Source organism: Eublepharis macularius, chromosome 7 (assembly GCF_028583425.1).
Source record: "Eublepharis macularius isolate TG4126 chromosome 7, MPM_Emac_v1.0, whole genome shotgun sequence".
In the NCBI taxonomy this organism is placed as follows: Eukaryota; Metazoa; Chordata; class Lepidosauria; order Squamata; family Eublepharidae; genus Eublepharis; species Eublepharis macularius.
In genome coordinates this window covers 142,846,888-142,867,787 of record NC_072796.1, presented here as the reverse complement: position 1 = coordinate 142,867,787, position 20,900 = coordinate 142,846,888, and the positions used below count along the sequence as shown (strand labels likewise).

General features: G+C 49.6%; 1 protein-coding gene across 2 annotated transcripts in view; it reads right to left on the bottom strand.

Annotated features, from left to right (window-relative positions):
• Positions 1-20,024, bottom strand: part of PPP1R16A (protein phosphatase 1 regulatory subunit 16A) — a 50,648-nt gene extending 30,624 nt beyond the window's left edge. The window contains exons 1-2 of one of the 2 annotated variants that reach the window (XM_054984751.1): positions 19,959-20,024; positions 5,101-6,670 (exon numbers count right to left, since the gene is read on the bottom strand). In XM_054984751.1, coding sequence (XP_054840726.1) covers positions 5,101-5,350 — 250 coding nt within the window. In that variant the 5' untranslated portion in view covers positions 5,351-6,670; positions 19,959-20,024. Of the gene's footprint in view, positions 1-5,100; positions 6,671-17,782; positions 17,853-19,958 lie in introns of those variants that run through there. The other variant, XM_054984752.1, reaches the window with a different exon arrangement.
• Between the last annotated feature and the right edge of the window lie 876 nt (positions 20,025-20,900).

Here is a 20,900-nt window from a genome sequence, read left to right as displayed (position 1 = left end):
GCCCAGCAGGCAATATGACTGGGGCAGATGACTCGATGTAAGTGCTTCCTAAGTTACTAGCCCTCTTGCTTATTTACAATGCTTCCGTCCCACCTTTCCACCCAAATAGGGTCCCCAAGGCAGCGAACATCAAAGCATTGAAACAGCATTTAAAATAAAGTATATGTGAAATAAACAATCCAGTAAAAACATATACACATACATCACGTGTAACAACACAACCAGGGAGGAGAGCCAGTAAGAGTTTACTGGAGGTACGGCAAGAGAAACGAAAAGGTCTTCGCCTGCTGGCAGAAGAGAACCGCAGGGGGGGGGGGACAGGCCAACCCCCCCCCCCCGAGGAGGGAATGCCAGAGTTTCACTGCGATGGTCAAGAAGGCCGTTTCTTGAGTTGCCACCTGTCTAGCCTCAGATCTAGTCTTTATTTCCCTGCGCTTGTGTCTCCAGGTTTGCTTGCTAAAGGCAAGGACACTGCGCCCTGCAACAGAGTAATTTGCCTGCAAGCCAGTCTCAGAGAAGGGAACAAGATGCAGGGGTAGAATAACAGGAACACAGGACAGAGGCGGGAGGGGAAATAATACACAAAGACAGCATGGTCCAAATGTAAGCATTTCCAGTTCGCACTGACTTCCATGCAAAAAAACACAAAAAATTAAGCACATACCCAATGTGAATTAGCATTGCCGCTTTGGAGAAGCTGACAATTATGCTCAAGGCTGAAAGAGATTTCCCACATGCACTTAGCAGGACTTAGCTCCCACTGAATTCAGTGCTAACTTCTGTTGGTTCACTCTACACAGTCTTTTATTACATAGAAAAAATGGCTAGATATCTAAAATGAGATAAAGTTACACTCTCTCTCTCTCACACACACACACAGAGGTACCAACAAACAAGTGGTGCACACAGAAGATCAACCCTTCCGCTGCTCCTGTGGCACGTTCCAAGAGGAAGCCACCCATGCTGCATGGCACACGAGGCCACATTTAAGGTGGGAAAAGGGAGACAAAGCAGTGATTTTACCCAAAGCACAGAGGAGGAAAGTGAAGCAAGGGGAGAGAAGCTATCTGAATAGCTGAGGACAGAAAGGCAGAGAACAAGTTTGGGCAAAATAAACCCCACTGAACCACAACAGGAAGGGGGCTTCAGCAATCACCCACCCTCAGCCTTCAGATGCACAAAGCTGTCTTATACAGAGTTTGACTATGGACCCAGCTAGCCTAGCCAAGCGGCAGAGAAAGGTCTTCCCCAATCCTGGCTCCCTAAGATCCTTCCATTTGAGATGCACGGGGTGAACCTGGGACCGCCTGCATGCAAATCGGTGCTCAGCCCCGTGAGACGCATCTCACCCCCGACCTTTCCACTCAGACCCATCCATAGTTCGTGCCTCAGATCCACAAGGCTAGACTACCACTGTGCCTCTGTGTGAGACTTTCCCCCGACGGCCGTTTGGAGCTTCCGCTCCTGTTGAATGCTGCAGCCGATTGCCAGAAGCACATTACAGCAGAGGTCCAGAGCTACTGGCTCTCTCATGCCTTCTGGAGCCAAGGAAGCCTCCACTGCCACACACCAGATGCAACCCCACCCCATCACAAAGAGCAACAGAGCACACCTCTTATGCTGACCTATGTGCTCGGCAACAGCTGCAAGAACACACACAGGCTGGGATGAGACAACCAGAGTCCAGTGGCAGAGCAAACCCCGAACCTCTAAAGTGCTTCTGCAAGAAAGGATCGGAAAGACCCTTACTGGAGGTGCAGGGGAGTGAGTGCCAATCCAGGTGGGCAGGAGTGGAGGAGATGAGCCAAGGGCCAGACTCCACAGGAGAGCCTGTCAGATATTCTTTACGATAGCCTCTCAGTTGTAGAAGTCCTGCCTTGCCTCTCCTGGAAGCAGAATATGGGTTTGTTTGGACTGGCTTTGGGTGGAGAAGGTGACACAGGGGCAGGTGTACCATCTGTCACTCCTGTATGTGTGTGCTTTTAACATTTTTACCCATCCCAGATAAATACCAACATAAACCTCCCATCCATGACAGCGAAATAGCTGTGTCCGAGCTTCCTTTCAGCCATCTTTTGGTGCCCCTGAAGCTTTCTTGCCTGGGATGAACTTGTCTCGTGTGTCTCAACTGCCCTCGAATGCCAGTGCAAGAGATGAGCCCTGCTGATAGGTACAAACAAAACATGGCCCGCCTGACCCAGCCTGGGTGCACAGCCCGGAGAGGAAGGGCTGGGGCTGGGGAGGTGAAGTAGTCCTGAAAGTCTGCTCCGGGATTCAGCCACTCCCAGCAGCCAAAAGGCAACAAGCCGAGTAGTTCCCAGCTGAGTGCTGCAGGGCAGGGAGCCCCGGGTCATTTCGGGGGTGGGGGGGGTCCTGACAGGCCTGCAAGTGTCAGAGCTGCCATACCCTTGCCCTCCCCCCACCCCTTCAGAGGGTTTAGCAGCGGCGGTGCTCTCAAAATCTCAGAGGATCTTTGCTGCTGTCCTCTAAGCTCCCTCCAGTATTACAACTTCCTTAAACTGTCAGAAATTGCAGAGCGGAGACAGTGCCCCTCTGGCAGATGCAGCGACAGGCAGCAGCACACTCTTTCACCTGCTGCAGTCAATCTTGTAAAAGGCACACAAGCTTTCCAAGTCGCACAGAACTCTTCCTCAGAAAGGCAACTAAGCTCGTTCACGCCAAGGAGTCTTGAGAAGTTCAGGACTACGAGCAGCAGGCAGAGGCCCAGCCATCGTCTCCTCCTGCAGCTGGCCGTGGCTTCAGAGGTGGAGACAGGCCGTCCTGTGCCCCAGCACTGCTGCAGTTAACGGCCAGGTCTGACAGGAGCAGCCCAGGCACTGGCACCCTGCCTGCCCCTTCACACACACACTCACACACAAAGACACACACACACTCCCAATTGTCTCATAAGAAACCCTGAGCCACAGAACCTCCTCTCAGAACTGGAGAGGCCATTTTGTTTCTTCTCACCTCCAAAAAAAACCCAGAAGGGAACTGTAGGTAAAGGGGGGGGGGGAGGCAGAATATCTGGAAAGCATACATTTCCCCCAACCCTAGGATTTGTCTTCAGTTTTTACAATGAAAAAACTGAAAGTCTCAGGAAGGGTTTGAAAAGTTCTGTTTCTAATGCTATGTATCCAAATATGCCGCTAACGCTATTATATCTGTATGCAACCACTTCTGACCAAACACATTTTCTTTCATTTAATACAACACTTTATTGTTTTCAATGTGTTAAGTAGCGTGTAATGCAAACCTAAACAAAGTAACATGCCAGTGAACTTAGAAGGATACAACTCTGCTCAGAACTGCACTGATAGACATATTTAGGCTTGAAAAAAGAATATATTGCATATATTGCATATTTTCTACATTTCTCTAAAAATACCACTTTTTTAAAAAAGTTTTGTTTTCATGTCTTCAGAACTTCCAGAAACTTTTCAACTTTAGGCGACAGTAGAGGAACTGAGGATGGGCTGAACCAAGGAACGGAGGGGAGAATCAGTACTCGGGACTGGGGGGGGGGGGGAGTGCGCAGACACAGAGGCCTGTCCATAGACTTGGGGATTTACCGCTAAACACACGAAGCTGCTTCATACATTCACCAGACCCTTGGCCTGTCGAGGGCAGCACTGCCTGCGCTGAGCAGCAGCAATTCCCCAGGGCCTCACAGGCAGAGGACTTTCATCTCACCTGCTACTAGAAATGTGAGGGCCTGGAGGGGAAAGGAAGAAAAAAATGGGGGGAACTTTTTTCCTTCCCCACCCCCAAGGGCTTTTTTCAGTTTTTCCAGTGGAAAAACTGGAGGCGCACTGAACCAAAACTCCTATAAAGTATTTTCTCTTTTAGAATAAAATGCTTCTTAAGGCAAGGTTTTTCACACTGTGTCAAAGTCCGAGGACTTCAGGTTTTCCAAAGGAAAAGTTGGGCAATTTGGGATAGCACTGAAAAAACCTCAAATAAAATGTTCTCTCTTTTTCAGTGAAAAAAACCCCCTTGTTTTACAGAGCATTTCACTCATTCCAAAAGCACAGCATTTAAAAGTCTGAGGACTTTCTCAACTTTTCCAATGGGAAAATTGGGATATTTGGGTGAGTGCTGGGGGGAAAACCCCTCTTAAGCTACAGACTTATCAAGTATTTTCAAGACATTTTTGTTCTCAAGTAGTGGGTACGCACACAGTTTTTCTTATTGAAAATGAAGATATTTATATTTTTAAATCCCATAAGTATGCCAACAGTATAGTTTTATATGCTAAATTATAAACAATGCTTTCCTGCTGTTAAATCAGTAAAAGAAGTTTTGGTTTGAGGGAAAGTATTACTCCTATTTCATTTTCTTCCAAAAAATTTTGGGGGTGGGGGAGTTTCCCCCATGGGTTCAGAATTCCCAGATATTTTACATCTCTACCTGCTACCTGGTTCTTTTAACGGGGGATGCGGAGGACTGAAGCTGCAGCACTCACAGCGCAAAGCAGATTCTCCGCCACTGAGCCTCAGCCCTTAAAGATTTCACTTCTCTATGTTAAGTATTTGGCACACACATCCATAGCTGTGGCCACAAGAGTTCTGAGAACACCCACTTCACACCACGGAGTTGACCCCCAAGGTTTGCCCTAGCTCAGTTTGCCCTTCTGTTACTGCGAGTGGGCGCACTGCACTCCCACAAGCTGAGACTTCCCTGTTGTGAACGAGGGTCACTGTAACGGGGGGGGGGGCTTTTCTGTGTGGCCTGCAGCTCCTTCTTGGAAGCACGATGTTCCTACGGCTTATGGTTCTAGCTCTCATGCTTACAAAGCTGGGTCCACCCCCTCCCCCCAAAAGCTAAAGTGTAGAAAAATAAGACAAAAACTACCCAGACTCATCAAGGGCAAGATTTCCAAAACGTTCCAAGGACAGAAGCCCCAAAGTACATCGCCAAACTCAAGGCAAGAGGCTCAGGTACAGGAAACCACATGGTCAGAACAGGTGCAAAAATGTTCCAGGTCCAGTCTGGCTTCATCCGCTGCAAGCGAGGTGTTTTGTTGGTGAACTCGTCAGGGATGACGGAGCCACGCACACAGACCACCACCACCCCGTCTCCCCCAGCCTTTCTTCCTACCTTCATCCACGTCGTTGCGGCAGGCAGCCTCCAACAGGCAGGTGTTGGCGGGGAATACCACACGTCTCTCCTTGCTACCCCCCTTTTTCTTCTTTTCCGCTTTGGACTTCTTGCTCAGCACCTCCTTCTCAAACTGAGCCCATTTCTTTAGCTGTTGAGTGCGGCGCTTCTGGGCATGCTTCAGCCGTTCCTGCGTGCCCATCCGGCTCACTGCTGACATCTCAGCGAGGAGCTCCAGGTGGTCGGCCATGGCTGCACAATGTCAGGTGCTGACCTACTTTTCAGCCGAGGGTTCCCAGAAAGGCTTGAAACAGACCTGGGGGGAGGGGGGTTAGGGATCCCAGCCTCCCCAGCAGCTCTTCGAGAGGCAGGGTCTCCCTACTTCTCCCCTGTGGCTGCTGTCTCAGGTGGCAACACCCCCTCTGGAAAAGAAGGGGAACCCTCCATAGCCCTCCCCTTGTGTGGGTCACAAATGGTCCTTAAACACCTGAAGTCTCAGAACCAGGAGCCTCAAGCAAGGTGGGACCTGTGCAGGTTGGCTCACATGGAAAAAACATTGCAAACTGCAGGCAAGTTTCCCCACCTTGAGCCCCTTCACTTCTCCAACAAACATCCAGGTAGGGGTAAGGAGAAGACGCAACGGAGTCGAACAAGCCGGGCCAAGGATCTCGCCAGCCACCTGCAAGAGTCTGGCCAGAGCCACTCCCACCACCTGGCCAGTTTTGCAGTCCTGGGACACTAGTTATGGAGGCCCATCTTCCATGGCATGGCTGGTTCAGTCACTGGCAAGGCTGCTTCTGAAGGAGAAGCCAAGCAAATCCAAGCCCCTCCTTTCCTCCCACCTGCTGAAACCCTCTGTCTGGCAGCCACTCAGGATCTCCGTTCCAGAGTGCACGGGATGTGTTTACCAGGGGCACTCACAACGTGAACTGCTCCAGCCCCATCAGCAATTAAAGCTCATTACCCAGATAACATCCTGCCAGTTTTCTCCTCTCGGTGCAAAGCAAAGTCTCAGGGGCTGGCAGCAAATGAGGGCGGGTCCCTGCAAACTGCCACCCAGTTCCAAGCGACAACTGCTGAACTGCACTCTTCCCAGGAGGCGACGGCAGCTACGATGTATCTGCAAGAGCTGCCCATGACCGCACCTCCTTCCCAAGGCACAGCTCAGAGCTTAACGTTGATTATCCCCCCACAAAGCCAACAGCCCTAGTCAGCAGCCCGCAGACTGTTCTGATCTTGCAGCTGTTTCAGAATGAAATCCTAGGAGCTGCTGCTTCCCTCTGGCCTCGGTCTTGGCTGCTCTGTCTCTCACACACACTCATGCTCAGCGACCCTTCCAAAGGAGACAGAGAGCAGGGACTCCACTTGGAACTTCCCCGGCGCCTTCAGCAAGGAGACAGTCCACGAGCGCTTCCTCTCTCCAGCCTAGCTGGGGCACAGGAGCACAGCAGAATGAACGGACGGGATGTGAGCCTCCCTCGCTGCCGACTCCTCCCTCCAGGCAGAGGGAGCCACTCGGGAGCCAGGATGAACTTCCAGCTGCCTGCAGCCAAGCGCTCTCTGGGGAGTCCTGCAACAGAAGAGGGAAGAGGAAGTCACTCAGACGGGGAGCTGCGGTGTAGGAAGAGTCACCCAGCACTGCTGGCCGGAACCCAGCCCCTCTCCCCACCCCACACAGCACTGGGCTTAAGCCAGGATTAACCTACAATCAACATTCGAACAAACTGCTTGCAGCTTCCCCAACTCCAAGCTGCTCTCTCTTCTCTTCCTTCCCCTCAGCACAGCCGCTGGACTCAGGCTCACCTTGCGGAGCGTTCAAAACACTCCCCAGGAAGCCAGCACAACTGCGCAGAAGGGCAAAGGGCAGGGAAGATGGCTCTTAATCCTCACTCCCCGGTGCCCTCTTGGGGAACAAAGGCCACTCCTTATCTCTCTTCCTGGGAAATCCAAAGCCCTGAGAGCACAAAGTCTTTGGCCAGGCATCTCGAGGCAAGGGAAGGGGCACTTGCAGCCCGGTCGACAGCAGGGTTCCTTCCCTCCGATCCATTATGGGTGGCAGACAGTAATATTTGCCTGCAAAGTGCTTTAAACACTTATCCCTCACAAGGGGCAGCTGGACAGCTCAGGCTTTAGCTGGTTTTTGCCACGACAGGTGAACAGGCTACCCCTCTGGAGCAGGGCTTGTGCAAGTCAAGAATGCTTTCCTTCACACTTTGAGAGGCCAGAGTCCCACCCTGGAGGTCACTACAGCTCCCACTTGACAGGCAGCAGAGAGAGGTTGATGCAGCTCCAAGGCCCACCCCCCAGCCCTTAGCTGAAGAGGATTTGCACCCAAGTCTCTAAAGGCCAATGTTTTGCCTCTGCATCAGCTCGTGTCTTTGTCCCAAAGGGGCAGGCACAAATGATGGTTAGTGCTGCCTCTGGGCCAAATGGAGTGCCCGTTTGGTTCAAGACCAAACTCGCGTCCTTCTGCAACCAGGACAGAGTTGCCAAGCATCTCAGCTTCACCACAGCAATATGTCGACGGATGAAGAGACGGACACCAAGGGACTGACGGCTGGTACAGCAGCTGGCAGGACGAGCCAGGAAGCCCCAGCTTCCAGGGCAGCCTTCAACAAGCCTCTCTTAGCCTACTCTGCTACAGCGCACGGCCTGCAAATTCATCACTACTCAGCTGGAGAAAAGAAAGCTCGTCTCTGGCTCTGAAAGGATTCATCACAGTCACGTTTGGGTACATAGCCCTGCAGGATCGGAACCAGGCGGCCAGCCTGGAAGGCCAAGAAAGCATCCAACACAGAGCCTTGTGGCCCTGGCTGATCCGCCTTCTGGGCCAAGCCATTCCAAGATCCAGACACCCTGACTGTTCCCCTGCTCACCCACCAGCCAGGCCTTCTTGGGCCTGTCTGCTCACTATGCCAGAGAAATACCTCCTCTGCTTTCATGCGTTTCCACCAGTAAACCAGCCAACAGCTTACAGACTGTATTGTCGAAGGCTTTCACGGCCGGAGAACGATGGTTGTTGTGGGTTTTCCGGGCTGTATTGCCGTGGTCTTGGCATTGTAGTTCCTGACGTTTCGCCAGCAGCTGTGGCTGGCATCTTCAGAGGTGTAGCACCAAAAGACTTTTGGTGCTACACCTCTGAAGATGCCAGCCACAGCTGCTGGCGAAACGTCAGGAACTACAATGCCAAGACCACGGCAATACAGCCCGGAAAACCCACAACAACCACAGCTTACAGACTGCTGCCTGGTGTATTCCTGACACTGGATTCTGATGCACGGGAGTTAGCCATATTAGTCTGCAGTTGCAAAATAGTAAAGAGTCCAGTAATACCTTTAAGACTAACCAACTTCATTGTAGCATAAGCTTTTGAGAACCGCAGCTCTTTTCATCAGATGCATCTGACGAAGAGAGCTGTGGTTCTCGAAAGCTTATGCTACAATAAAGTTGGTTAGTCTTAAAGGTGCTACTGAACTCTTTACTATTTTGGATTCTGATGGGCACATGAACTCATGAAGCTGCCTCACACAGAGTCAGGCTATCAGTCTATCTAGGTTAGTTTTGTCCCCTCTGATCAGCAGTGGCTCTCCAGGGTCTCAGAGTCTTCCACACACTGACTACCCGATTCTTTTACTGCCAGGGATCGAGTGTGGGACCTTCGGCGTGCAAAGGAGCTCTACCACTGAGCCAGAGCCACTGGGAATGCCTCTCTGCCCAACAATTCTGTGGGAATCACAGAATCATAGTGCCTGGAAGAGGTCTTATAGGCCATCTAGTCCAACCCCCTGCCCAATGCAGGAACAGCCTAAAGTATCCCCGACAAGGATTCCTCCAGACATCCTTGAAGGCTGCCACTGAGGGGGAACCCACCACATCCCTGGGCAGCCGATTCCACTGCTGACTTACTCTTAACATGAAGAAGTTTTTCCTAATGTCCAGCCGATACCTTCCCTCCTGTAGTTTCAACCCACTGCTTCAAGTCTTACCCTCTGCTGCCAATGGGAACAGCTCCCTTCCCTTCTCCAAGTGGCAGCCTTTTAAAGACTTAAAGAGAGGAATCGTGTCTCCTCTCAGCCTCCTCATCTCCAAACTGAACACTCCCAGTCCCTCAGTCAATCAATTACCTTTACTGGCATTAGAAATAATAATAGTCTACAATCAGAGACAGGGATAGGCAGAAGCATAAGCATAAACAAGCAATTAGTAGCTGTTAATAATAAAATTAATAAACATTCAGCAATCAGGTGCAGCTATATGCTTGGATTTAACTTTATAAACTTCTGCTAGAAATTTTGCAACACTTAAAGTAACCCAAGGGTTACGATCTTCTAAAAGGTAAACTAAAATCCCTCCTTTAATAAAATTATTATGCTGAAGGTGTTCAGTTAAAAATTGTTTGCGTAACAGACCAAAAAGAGGGCATTCTAGAATAATGTGGGACAATGAGTCGAGGACTCCTAATTCGCAAGGACATATCCTGTCTTGAAGGGGTACTTGCCTAAACCTGCCAGAGAGCGCCATTGATGGAAAGGCGTTTAAACGTGCTAAGGTAAATATTCGGCGCTGAGATGGGATGTCCAGAGCTGAGAGATAGTGTGGCATCATTCCTTGCCTTTGGTATATGCCTAAGTTGGCTGCAGAACAGACAGGGGGATGCAGGGGGAACTTCTCTTGGAGTTCAGTCCCTCAGTCTTTCCTTGTAGAGCTTGGGTCTCCCGGCCCCTGATCATCCTGGTTGCTGTTCTCTGCACCCCTTCCAATTTGTCCACATCCTTGTTGAAGTGAGGCTTCTAAAACTGCACAAGATACTCTAAGTGGGGCCTGACCAATGTGGTAGATAGTGGGACAATGACATCCTGCGATTTGGATGGGATGCCTTTGTTGATACACCCCAAGACAGTGTTCACCTTTTTTGCTGCTGCAACACACTGACTGCTCGCATTTAGCTTCCCATCCACTCGTATCCCAAGATCTTGTTCACACACACACGGCTACCCAGAAGTGTATACCCCACCCAGTATGCATGCTTTGCATTTTTGTTACCCAGGTGGAGAGCCACGTTAAGTCACATCTTATCCAAATCTGCCCACTTTCCCAGACTGTTCAGATCTGGTTGAATTCTATTCCTGTCTTCAAGCGTGTTTGCTACTCCTTCCAGTTTGGTGTCATCTGCAAATTTAATGAGTAGTCCCCTTCACAACCTCGTCCAGATCATTTGGGCCTCTCATCATCACCGAGGAATCGCTTCCAAACAGCCAAAGAGAAATGCTGTCCAAATATGGCATAGCAAAGAAGAATTTCTGTGGCACCCTAATCCCCGAAGAAGAACGGCATGCTCCATTTGTTCCAAAGCTGAATTTCACCACTGGAGGCAGGAAGGAGTGAGACAGCTCCACCGTCCCCAACTTTGCCAAGCATTCCACATTTTAAGTGCGGCCTAAGCTCCCCACCAAAGACAGGACCTTGTTAAGAAGGAGAATGAGTCACAGAGAGACCACTCGTCTTTGCTGTCAACAGGGAGAGATTCTGCCGTGCTGCCATGGGATGGGCCTGGAGTCCTGCCCTAATTCTTCTGGTAACCCGTGTCCCTCACACAAGAGAGTGGAGAAGAAGTCTAAGAAGCTTCCACATGCCTAAGCACATAACAACTGTCTTCACATCAGCCCTGCAAAAACAGTTGGGAGTGCAGAGGGCCTGAAGGGCAGGTACCCCACCCTGTGCAGAACCAAGATCTTTCAGCAACATTTTGGGCTATTCCAGATGAGGTGGCATAGCCCCACATGCTTGCCAGGGCGGTGTGCCTTCTGACACTCCATGATCACATTGCGCAGAACAGAAACGACCACGTGAGGCACCAGCTCAGCACCTCCATTTTTCTTTTCTGGGCTCCAAAAACCCACGTTTCCAGTCACTAAGATTTGAACAAATGTAGGGAATTGGAGAGGGAAGAGATCAGGATTCCCAAGAGGGCTTTGTGCCTCCTCATGATTAGCAGGCGCCAGACTGGGCAAAACAAGCCAAACTCTCATGGAAGACGGGCTGGAATCACCTTGAGACAAAATTTTAATTTTGTAAAAGCCCAACGACACAACAGCCACAAGTGCTATCATCTACAGACATTCAGACTCATCACAGCTTCTCAGCACTGTGCTTGGCATGGATTGGGTGGGTGGGCAGGCTGGGCAGGAGGGAGTTCTCCTGCGAGCAGGAGGGAATTCTATTGGGAATCTCATCTACACGCACTTTAGGCCACTTACAAAGATAGCATCGGGAGCACAGAAAGCCAGTCATGTGCTCTCCCTTACGTAGATAACACCGAGACTGCAACATGGTTGGCCCACGTTTTTCTTCTCCCCCAAGCAGCTGGGCTCTTGCACAGGACGTTGGAGTGCATCGTTCTGAACCGGCACAAACCCGTGCGTTCGGAGAGGGGCACCCCGACACCCACTCAACATTATTTTAACATATTCTGGCAGGCACCCATATCACACACCGCTTCACTGATGTCCCAAGCACACGCCAGCAAGCCAGCTCTCCAGCCACTGTGAAAGTAGCAGCAAGATTCATGCCTAAATTAAATCGCTGGGCGCATTTCATTACTTCAGGGTTAGACACCCCATTAACTTTATCAAAACTTTATTTGCCATGGGATGTCCTGAAATGGGCAGCTCACTCGAGTTCAGCCTCCAGTAGTGAATTGGACAGACCCAGGAGCAGATCCCCAGAGAGGCTGTGTGTTTACACTGGTGTCTTTCTTCTCCCATCCCGATGGTGAAAGGCTTCTGCCAGCAAGCCTTCAGAGGCATAACACCACTACTAGTTATTTACTGAGGATGGGATTTTTTTAATACAGATCTTTCCATTAAAACCACATCCAATGCAATTTATAGATTAAAACCATTAAATGCAACCATTCAGGTTAAAAAAAGATAAAGCGGAACCAGCAAAAATAATAATAATAAAAAATTTAAAAGGAGCTCCTCCTTCCGCCGTGAAAGGCAGAGAGGGAAGGGCTTTGCCTGCCGCCCCTGCGGGCTACAGCACCAGCTTGCAAAACAGCCTGCTTCTCACCGAGCTTGGTAAGGCCTGTCCTATCCACCATGCATCATTCCAGGCACATTCCTTGCCAGGGCACCCACCTAACCTGCCTTGGGGGAGGCAAGCAGAAACTCCCGAAACCTCCACGAAACAAGGAATGCAAAGAATCTGGCCGAGGGCAGGAACAACTTGCTAGGCAACCAACAACACTTCAGCAGAATCTTGTGCGGCTAACGGGCAGGGTGCACCCGTGTCAAGAGCACAAAAGAGCATGGTTGACATTGGCCCACGAGACACTAGCAGAGATGCTATAGGGAGGGAAGAACTGGTGCAGGCCAGGGATCTCAGCTCCACTCTCACAGGACAGGGCCTCACTTGGAAACTATCCACATGCCCCTCCCCTTGACGGCTCAAGCACCTCGGGGAAAGCTGTGCCCTAAAGGGACACACCGGATTTGTCCTCAGGAACTTGGTGCTTCCCTCCTGGAGAGATCAAACACTCCTCTGGTGCGTCCCTCCCTCCCCACAGAGATCTCACAGGGCCTGTCAGTCCTTCCTCCTCTGCCCTGCAATTTACACATCTGCACTAATTACCTGAGCAAAGGTCAGTCTTACAAGGCCTAAGAAAGGCGAGCTCCCATTCACCTCAAGAGCTCCAAGCTGCTCTGTGAATGAAAGGAGGAAGCACGCACACGCCTCCTCCAGGAACGCTGGCTGTTCTTGAAAAGAGCTGATGTTCAGCTGCTTGGCAGGAAACATTTCAACACCAAGAACTGGACTTGGAAGTTCAAGGCAAGGAGAGCCTCAGCCAAGCACCCCGCCAAATGCCCAGGCGGCCTCTGCTCTGCTGGGTGTTCGCTTGATTAGCTGGGACTGGGTTCAAGTGCAACCTCATCCGCAGAAAACTCGCCCCCCTTGCCTTACAGGCCCTCATCTATAAAACCTCACCTCAGGAGGCTGCCACTGAGACAGATCAGAACGGGGAACATGCCATTTTAGCAGCAGAATCCATCAAAAGCTGTGTGGTGCTGCTGTTCGAAGATGCTGCTCCATGCCCCAGGCATACAGGTTCAGATAAGCTGCCCCAGTTTAACAGGGGCAGCTTGCGGCCCGAAGAATCCAAACCCTAATGTCCCCCAAAATGTGATCTTTTTATGAGTTTGCTTCCCAGGCTGCACTGGAAGCTCCCATGGTGACCCTAAGCATTCTGCTGGTAAGGCTATGGCAGCCAGAAGGGCTTTCCTACCCCATGGTACCTCTATCCCTGGGCACATCAGTCAGCCGTGGGTTCAGATCCTGGCTCACAAAACCCATACGACGGCTTCCAATTTGATGTTGCACCTTGAACTTAGAAAACTGCGAGAAGCTCACAGTAGAACCCTAAACAAAATCACACCCTTTTACACTGAGAGATCTCTGTCTTTTGGTGCTACACCTCTGAAGATGCCAGCCACAGCTGCTGGCGAAACATCAGGAACTACAATGCCAAGACCACGGCAGTACAGCCCGGAAAACCCACAACAGCCATCGTTCTCCGGCCGTGAAAGCCTTCGACAATACACACCCTTTTAAGTCCACTGAAGTCAATGGTTTCAGAAGGGCATAACTTTGCTGAGAATTGCCCTGTCAAATACCCAACACAGACTGGTGCAAACTGCTAGTCAACTGCATAGAAAGCCGCCCTGCGGAATCCTCTACCCAATGGTGCAGCAGATCTCAGGCTTGCAAATGGTCAGCAAAAAGCCTGGCGGGAGGGCCGCAGCAAGGGGAGATGACAGGAAATGCCAGGCAAGCAGCAGAGGAAACCGGCGTGGGCAACAATCAAACACCCAAATGGAGATATGAAGGCTGGGATGCGGGGAGGAAATGGAAGAATGGGGGGGGCTCCTTTCCCCATTTTAAGGCTCCCCCCCCAATTTTCCAGTAAAAAAAAAATGGAAATTTGGGGGAGTGCTGAAAAAATGCCTATGAAATGTTTTCTCTTTTAGAATGAGTGGAATGCTTTTAAAGACAAGGTAGGCTTGCTGGACACACAGACAGCTCTTGAATCCAAAATGCATCTCTTCACTTAGAAGGTGAGAGAGAAAGTGGAGAAACCGGCTGAAATCCATGCAAGGCTCAAGTTTTCCAAAGAGCTGCGTGAAGATAGAGAGGAGGGTTCAGAATCAGGAGTTTCAGAAACTGATTCTTATTAGAGAGTTGAGGTAATGAGGCTTTTATTTTTTAAATACGACTAATTTTGCTCATAATTAAAATGCTTTAACGTGTATGCTGAAAATACACTACTGAATAGCTCAATGCTTTAATGTTATGAACTACATATCAAAATACGCTAATAATTTTATTGTGTGTCTCTGTTTCTGACCAAATAATATATTTTATGCTATTTACCACATAGCTTGTGTTTTCTGTTTAATACCTATTTTGTCTACTTTTCTGAGAGCAAAAATTAAGAAGATACATGTGCTAAGGGGGCCTAGAGAGCCCCAGCTTGCAGTCGTGTCTCAAGCAGCGGGTATATCTGCAATTTTGCTTGTAGAACACTAAGACATTTATGACTTGAAATTCCATAAATATGTCAAATATTGCAATTTTGTATGCTGTAAGTCATAGTAAAATTGGTTTAAATTTGATAGAACAGAAAGTTTTGTGTATATTTCCATTTTTCCCAAAATTTCCATTTTTTCCCTAGAAGCACGGTGGAAATTGTATCTCCCCCCCACTATGGCTTCAAAATGTCCAGAAATTTTACATCTCTATACCCAAGTAAGCTTCTAATTTTGGGGAGTCTGAGCTATCAATCAGGAAAGCTGCAGTCAAAATCTCTGCCCTGAACTTACCATGTGGCCTTTGGCAAATCACTCTCTCAGCCTCAACCCCACATGTGCAATATGAGAATAACAAACTGCCTTAAAGAACTATTATAGCCCAGGCAAGCCCAGTCTTGTCAGGTCTCGGAAGCTAAGCAGGGTCGGCCTTGGTCAGTCACTGGACGGAAGACCATCAAGGAAGTCCAGGGTCACCAGGCAGAGGCAGGCAATGGCAAAGTCCCTCTGTCAGTCTCTTTGCCTTGAAAACACCAGCAGGGACTGCCGTAAGTGGGCACAGAATCAAGCTTCTGTGTGTCTGACAAGCAGCCCCCTCCCAGCTCAGGACAGCAAGAAGCAGGAGAGGTCCCCTCGGAACAGCATCCCCAGAACCAGGGAAGGGAATTCCCAAAGTGCCAAAAAATGGAGGAACTCAACCAAAGCTAGGCCAGAAGGGAAGGGCCTCTGACAGTTCTTGGCAAAAGGGAGGGCGCAGCACCACAACACCCCCAGCCAGTGCAGCCATGCTTGGTCAAGCAAGCCAGGCGGCTTGCTAAGAGGGCAGGGTTGCTGGGAGGGGAGAGCTGAGACAGCTATTTAGGCCAGGCAACCATCTCTAGTGTATCATCAGGCAAACCAGAACTGCTTTTTTAAAAAAAAAAATCAGACAACTCGGATCTTAAGAGAGTTGCCAACAGTATTTTGTATGTACGTACACATCTGTTTGCAAGAAAAAGCCAACATGCATTTATTTCACCAATGAAACCGGGGATCAGTGCCTGGATAAATGTGGGATTTCAGATCAAACATTCAGCTGTACATTAGTTAAATGTAGCATGAGAAATGCTTAATGTATAAAGAAAATTAAATGTTAAAAAATCAAATGTACACCCTACACTAATTTATGTGCATTCATGGTAACTTGTGAACAGGGCTACAGATACAGTTCCACGTGAGCAGTGGTGAAAAAGATTACAAGGGCATGCCAAACTGAGATATCTTTGACACTCGAGAGCCCACTCCAGTCAGAGGAGGACTGACACAGACTCAGCATAAGGCAGCTTCATATGCTCCAGGTAGCTCAACCTTGTCACATCTCAGAAGTCAATGAGGGCTGGACCTCATGCTTGGATGGGAGACCACCAAGGAAGTCCAGAGTCCCCACACAGGCACAGGCAATGGCAAACCTCCTCTGTTAGCCTCTTGCCTCGAGAACCCTACGGGGTCACCGTAAGTCACCTGCAACTTGATGGCACTTTCCGCCGCCACCACACTAGATGATTTTTATGCAGGGGATTCTCAGCTGAGCTTGATCCAGGCCAGCTGACAGGCTGCCTGGCTACCCTCCTACCTTACTTGCGATGGCGCTTAAGCTACCGGGACTGTGCTCAAGCACTCAAGCCCTTGTCAAGCACAAAATAGAAGAGGACTGTGCAACATCACTTCCAACATGGACGGGAGAGAAATACAAGGAGGCTGGCCCTCTGCTCATGCCTGCTGTAATTCAGGCTTTTGGCTTCCAGCGGCTAAGACTGTGGCACAGTCACCCCTAGCCTCCAGGCATAATGTATTACTGTGGAAGCAAACTACTTTCTCCTTTTACAGAAGGGGAACAGCAAGGAAAGCCACAGCCCTGGAGACAGCACAGCATTTCAAATGAGCACTGAAGAGCCTGGGACTCTCGATAGGACATACATGGGAGTCCCACACAAACCACTGATACAAACGGAATGAGCAGGACTTTCAGGTGGCTTCCTCCAGCCCTGTGCTAGATTTCAACACCTAAGAACCAGTCTAACCAGGAAGAGAGGCTTGTGTACACAATCAAAGGTACAGAAGTTATTCATGTGGGGTTGCTCCCTGAAATAACTGCCCCAGACTACCCACATCCTTTGGCTTCTGCTGTAGGTTAATTCGCGCATCAAAGCCTGTGTGAACAGAGTAGCTACCTTGAACCTTCACTTGTATAAACATGCCCAGGTTCCAAGATCATCTGAGAGAGATCTTGCTTCGGGGATCAATGGGAGGGTCTTCCAAGCTGTGGAATCCCTCTCTCAGGAGAGGCAAATAGCATCTGTGCTGCAAACCTCCACGGGCCATCTGACATTATGTATTTCTTTACGTTACTTATAGTCCACCTTTCTCACTGACTCTCAAGACGGATTACACAGTGTGAATCAGTACAGACAATTTCAAGAGCATCTCAATAAACAATGTCATAGGGTCTACAAATGCAAATCTGCAAAGATTTAAAACCAGCACAAGTCCAATACAGAGCTGAAGAAAAGCTGAAATCAAGCTGAAATCAAGCATAAGCAATTCTAAGACCAATACATTAAACAATAGTAAACAACACAGAACTACCCAGTAGAATCAACACACAGCACACACAGTCCTTATCCCTCGACTGTTGCATCCCTCTGAAATCACTTCCTTACAGTACAGCCTTCTGGTGTTTATATCTGGGATTTTAATTGTTCTCTCTCTTATTTTTGGAATTGTTGCTGTATTGTTGTAAGCACCCTTAAGCATCTCTCACAGAAAGGTGGTATAAAAGTTCTGCTAAATAAGGGCATGCCCAAACAAACAGTGCTCTCCCATCTTCTTCTGCATACCAGAGGAAACAATCTGTGGTTTCATGGTCAGGAGGAAGTTTAAGAAGCCCGGAGCTTGACAGCAGTTTCAAGGAGCTGCCTCATCCCTTGAAAATCAAATCAGGGGTTGCAGAGAGTCTGTGGTAGTTTCCTAAGAATAACTGATTGCATAAAGAGATGCTGCCATCTACGTACCCAACCTTCTGAACACAGGACCAAAAGTTCTGGAATATGAATAAATACCAGCAAGTCTGGAAACAGCTAGGACTTTCAGAAAGGGGGGGGCAGTTTTCAAAGGCAGAAGCTCCCCCTAAAAATCACTGTGGAGTTTAACTGAAAAGGTATCCAGTTATTTGAATTAACACAGCCTCCCCTAGGCTGAAAGCACCAAGGTAACAAAGCCAAGCAAAAGCTAACCAGTCTAGTCAAACAGGTTGAATCAGCTTGTTTCACCGCATATTCTGAACATGTACCTCAAGTCACTATGCTCTGGCTGCTATGGAAATATATTACACACGCATATGTGGAGAGTAAATAAGCACAGAGCTTAAATTGCAAAACAGAAGGTACAACAATCAGTGGGAAGCAGGCGGGGGGGGGGGGGAGAGATGTAAGAGAAGGTTATACAATCAAATCTGAAAGCCAGATCAACTTTTGTGTCTCTTTGCTATGGCAAGAAAGGAGGAGGAAAAGCTCAGATGGAGCTTCCGTGCTGCACAAAGGAACTTCAGGGACGCTCTCTAAAAGAGCGCTCTCATTATGAACAGGCACGCCCCTGGCGGTTGTGATCATTTCACAAAGCTGCTCATTCTGGCACTAAAACAACTACTCTTCAAGAACAATTGCTCTCTAACGTGGCACCTGGAAAACTTCTGACATGCACTCATTGTCTTCAACCTGGAATGAAAGACGGATCCAGACCCCCTCCTCCCTGTACCAAGATGCAATGCAGAGCAAAAAAACGATGTGTTTTATTTGCTGAGGGATACAAAACTGCCAGGACAATAATGGCAATTTGTGCTTGATTAAAATATGCATGCTTTAGAGTTATCCTGAGTCCTTCATTCTGTACACTGGTGAAGAGTTTTAGTTTATTTACTACATTTATACCCTGCCTTCCTGTCCTGTCCAAAATAACATTCTTGGTACATCAAACGATTCAAAAGACCCACTTCTGCTAATCTTAAGTATTGAGATTTTCCCACAACACCAGAGCGATAACATGGTGCACATCAGAGAATGCACTGCAAAACAGCCCTCTGAAGCACATGTGACAGAGGGCATGGTCAGGAGCTGGGCTAAGGGGCCCCGCATCCGTCCCTTTGCTGTTCTTGTGTGACTGGTGAGTTCCACCTCCTCCCCAATTAGGGAACACCACCACATCTCCCATGAGTGCCGGCCTAGGGCCTTTTCTCACCCCACATAATGTTGTCCTGGCCAACCTAAGAGCAGCCCTTCCATCTTCTTCTGTGGACGCAATGGCCAGACTGCATGCGGCCTCTGCTTCCTCTGCATGCTTACAAGTGCCTAGCATGCTTGGCTAGGCACTTGAGTTGGCCCTAGTCACCATTGCTCTCAAGCAAAGACAGCCCACCCTCCACCAATATCCATCTTTCACAACTAGAGGCACGTCCCAAGAAAAACAGCCCTGCCTTGGAGAGTGGACTCAGGCATTACACCTTGCTGAGGTCTGTCCCCTCTCCATACCCTGCCCTCCCCAGGTTCCACCCCCCCCCCCAAATCTCCAGGAGTTTCCCAGCCTGGAGCTGGCAACCCTACCCACGGCTCCTTCGCCTCAGCAAAAGGCATTCATGACATCCTCATCCTACCTCCCTTCTGTCAGGAAATTCACAGGTATACTGCCTCTAACCCTGGAGGCCCTCTTTCACCATAGATCAGCCTTTCTTCTATGAACTGGTCTAGCCACAGAGGCGAGTGGCCATAAATGCATCCTTTGGCAGTGAGTTCCACAAGTTAGCAATGCACGGTTTCATTCTGTCCGTCCGTACCAGGTGCATTTAACTGGGGAGGGGGTCGAGTTCTAGTATTTGGGGGAAAGGATTAAAAATACGAAACTCCCTCCCCCCTCGGCCAGTCTTTTCTCTAAACTTCAAAACTTTTAGCCTCTCCTAACGGGGATGCCAGCTGGGCAAGGGGCAAGGGGCCCCCCGCCACGGCCAGTGACCCCCCCCACCCGCTCCCAAGAGCGAACTCCCCCCTCGCCCCCAAACTCCCACCCCCACCCGGCCTGGTCACATGACCCCAACCCCCCCCCTACACCTCAGACCCCCAACCCCGCTACCTCCCATGACGACCCTTCCTCTCGGCTGAGGCCCTGCCTTCCCGCCACCCCGGGCCTCCACGGCAGCCCCGCTCGGCTCTCCCGCGCTCCCCTTCCCGCCCCTCGCGCCTCACTCACCCCCTTTCGCGTTCCCAAGCCGGGCCTCCCTCGGGTCCCGCTTTCCCACTCGGCCCAGCGCCGTCGCCACGACAACCGGCCACACTTCCGGTACAGGCAGGAAGTGGGCGGCTACCCTTTCGCCGCCATGTTGAGTGTGGCCGAACAGTAGAGGCGTGGCCGCGAAAGACGGCGGGGCGGCGGGAGCGTGGTTTGCTTCCAGACCCGCCAGGTATGAGTTTAAAAAATAATAATTAAAAGCTTTGCAGTTTAAAAAGTGAAAGTTTCTTAAAGCATGTAGAAAGCACGCTATGTACCAGCAAAACAGTAAAGCGTCCAGTAGCTCCTTTTAGGACTAACCAATTTTATTGTGGCATAAGTTTTCGAGAACCACAGCTCTCTTCGTCACATGCATCTGACGAAGAGAGCTGTGGTTCTCGAAAGCGTATGCTACAGTGAAGGTGGTTAGTCTTAAAAGGTGCTGCTGGACTCTACTGTGTACCAGCAGTATCTAAGTAGGGTTGCTAATCTCCAGGTGGTGGCTGGAGATCTCCCGGAATCACAACTGATCTCCAGGTCACAGAGATCAGTTCCCCTGGAGAAATGGCTGCTTTGGAAGGCAGACTCTAGGGCATTATATTCCACTGAGGTTACTCTCCTCCCAAACCCCACGCTCTCTAGGCTCCACACAAAATCTCCAGGAATTTTCCAGCCTGCAGCTGCCAACCCTAAAATCAGCCACATCAAAAACCATCAGTACCACTGGAAGAGAGCAAGAGTCCAGTAGCACCTATAAGACTAACACAATTTGTTGTAGGGTATGAGCTTTCATGAGTCACAGCTGACTTCTTTGTTAGTCTTATAGGTGCTACCAGACTCTTGCTCTTTTCTGTTGCTACAGACAAACACGGCTACCCATCTTGATCCATCCGTACCAGTTTAAGATGAGGCAAAGCAAGTTGA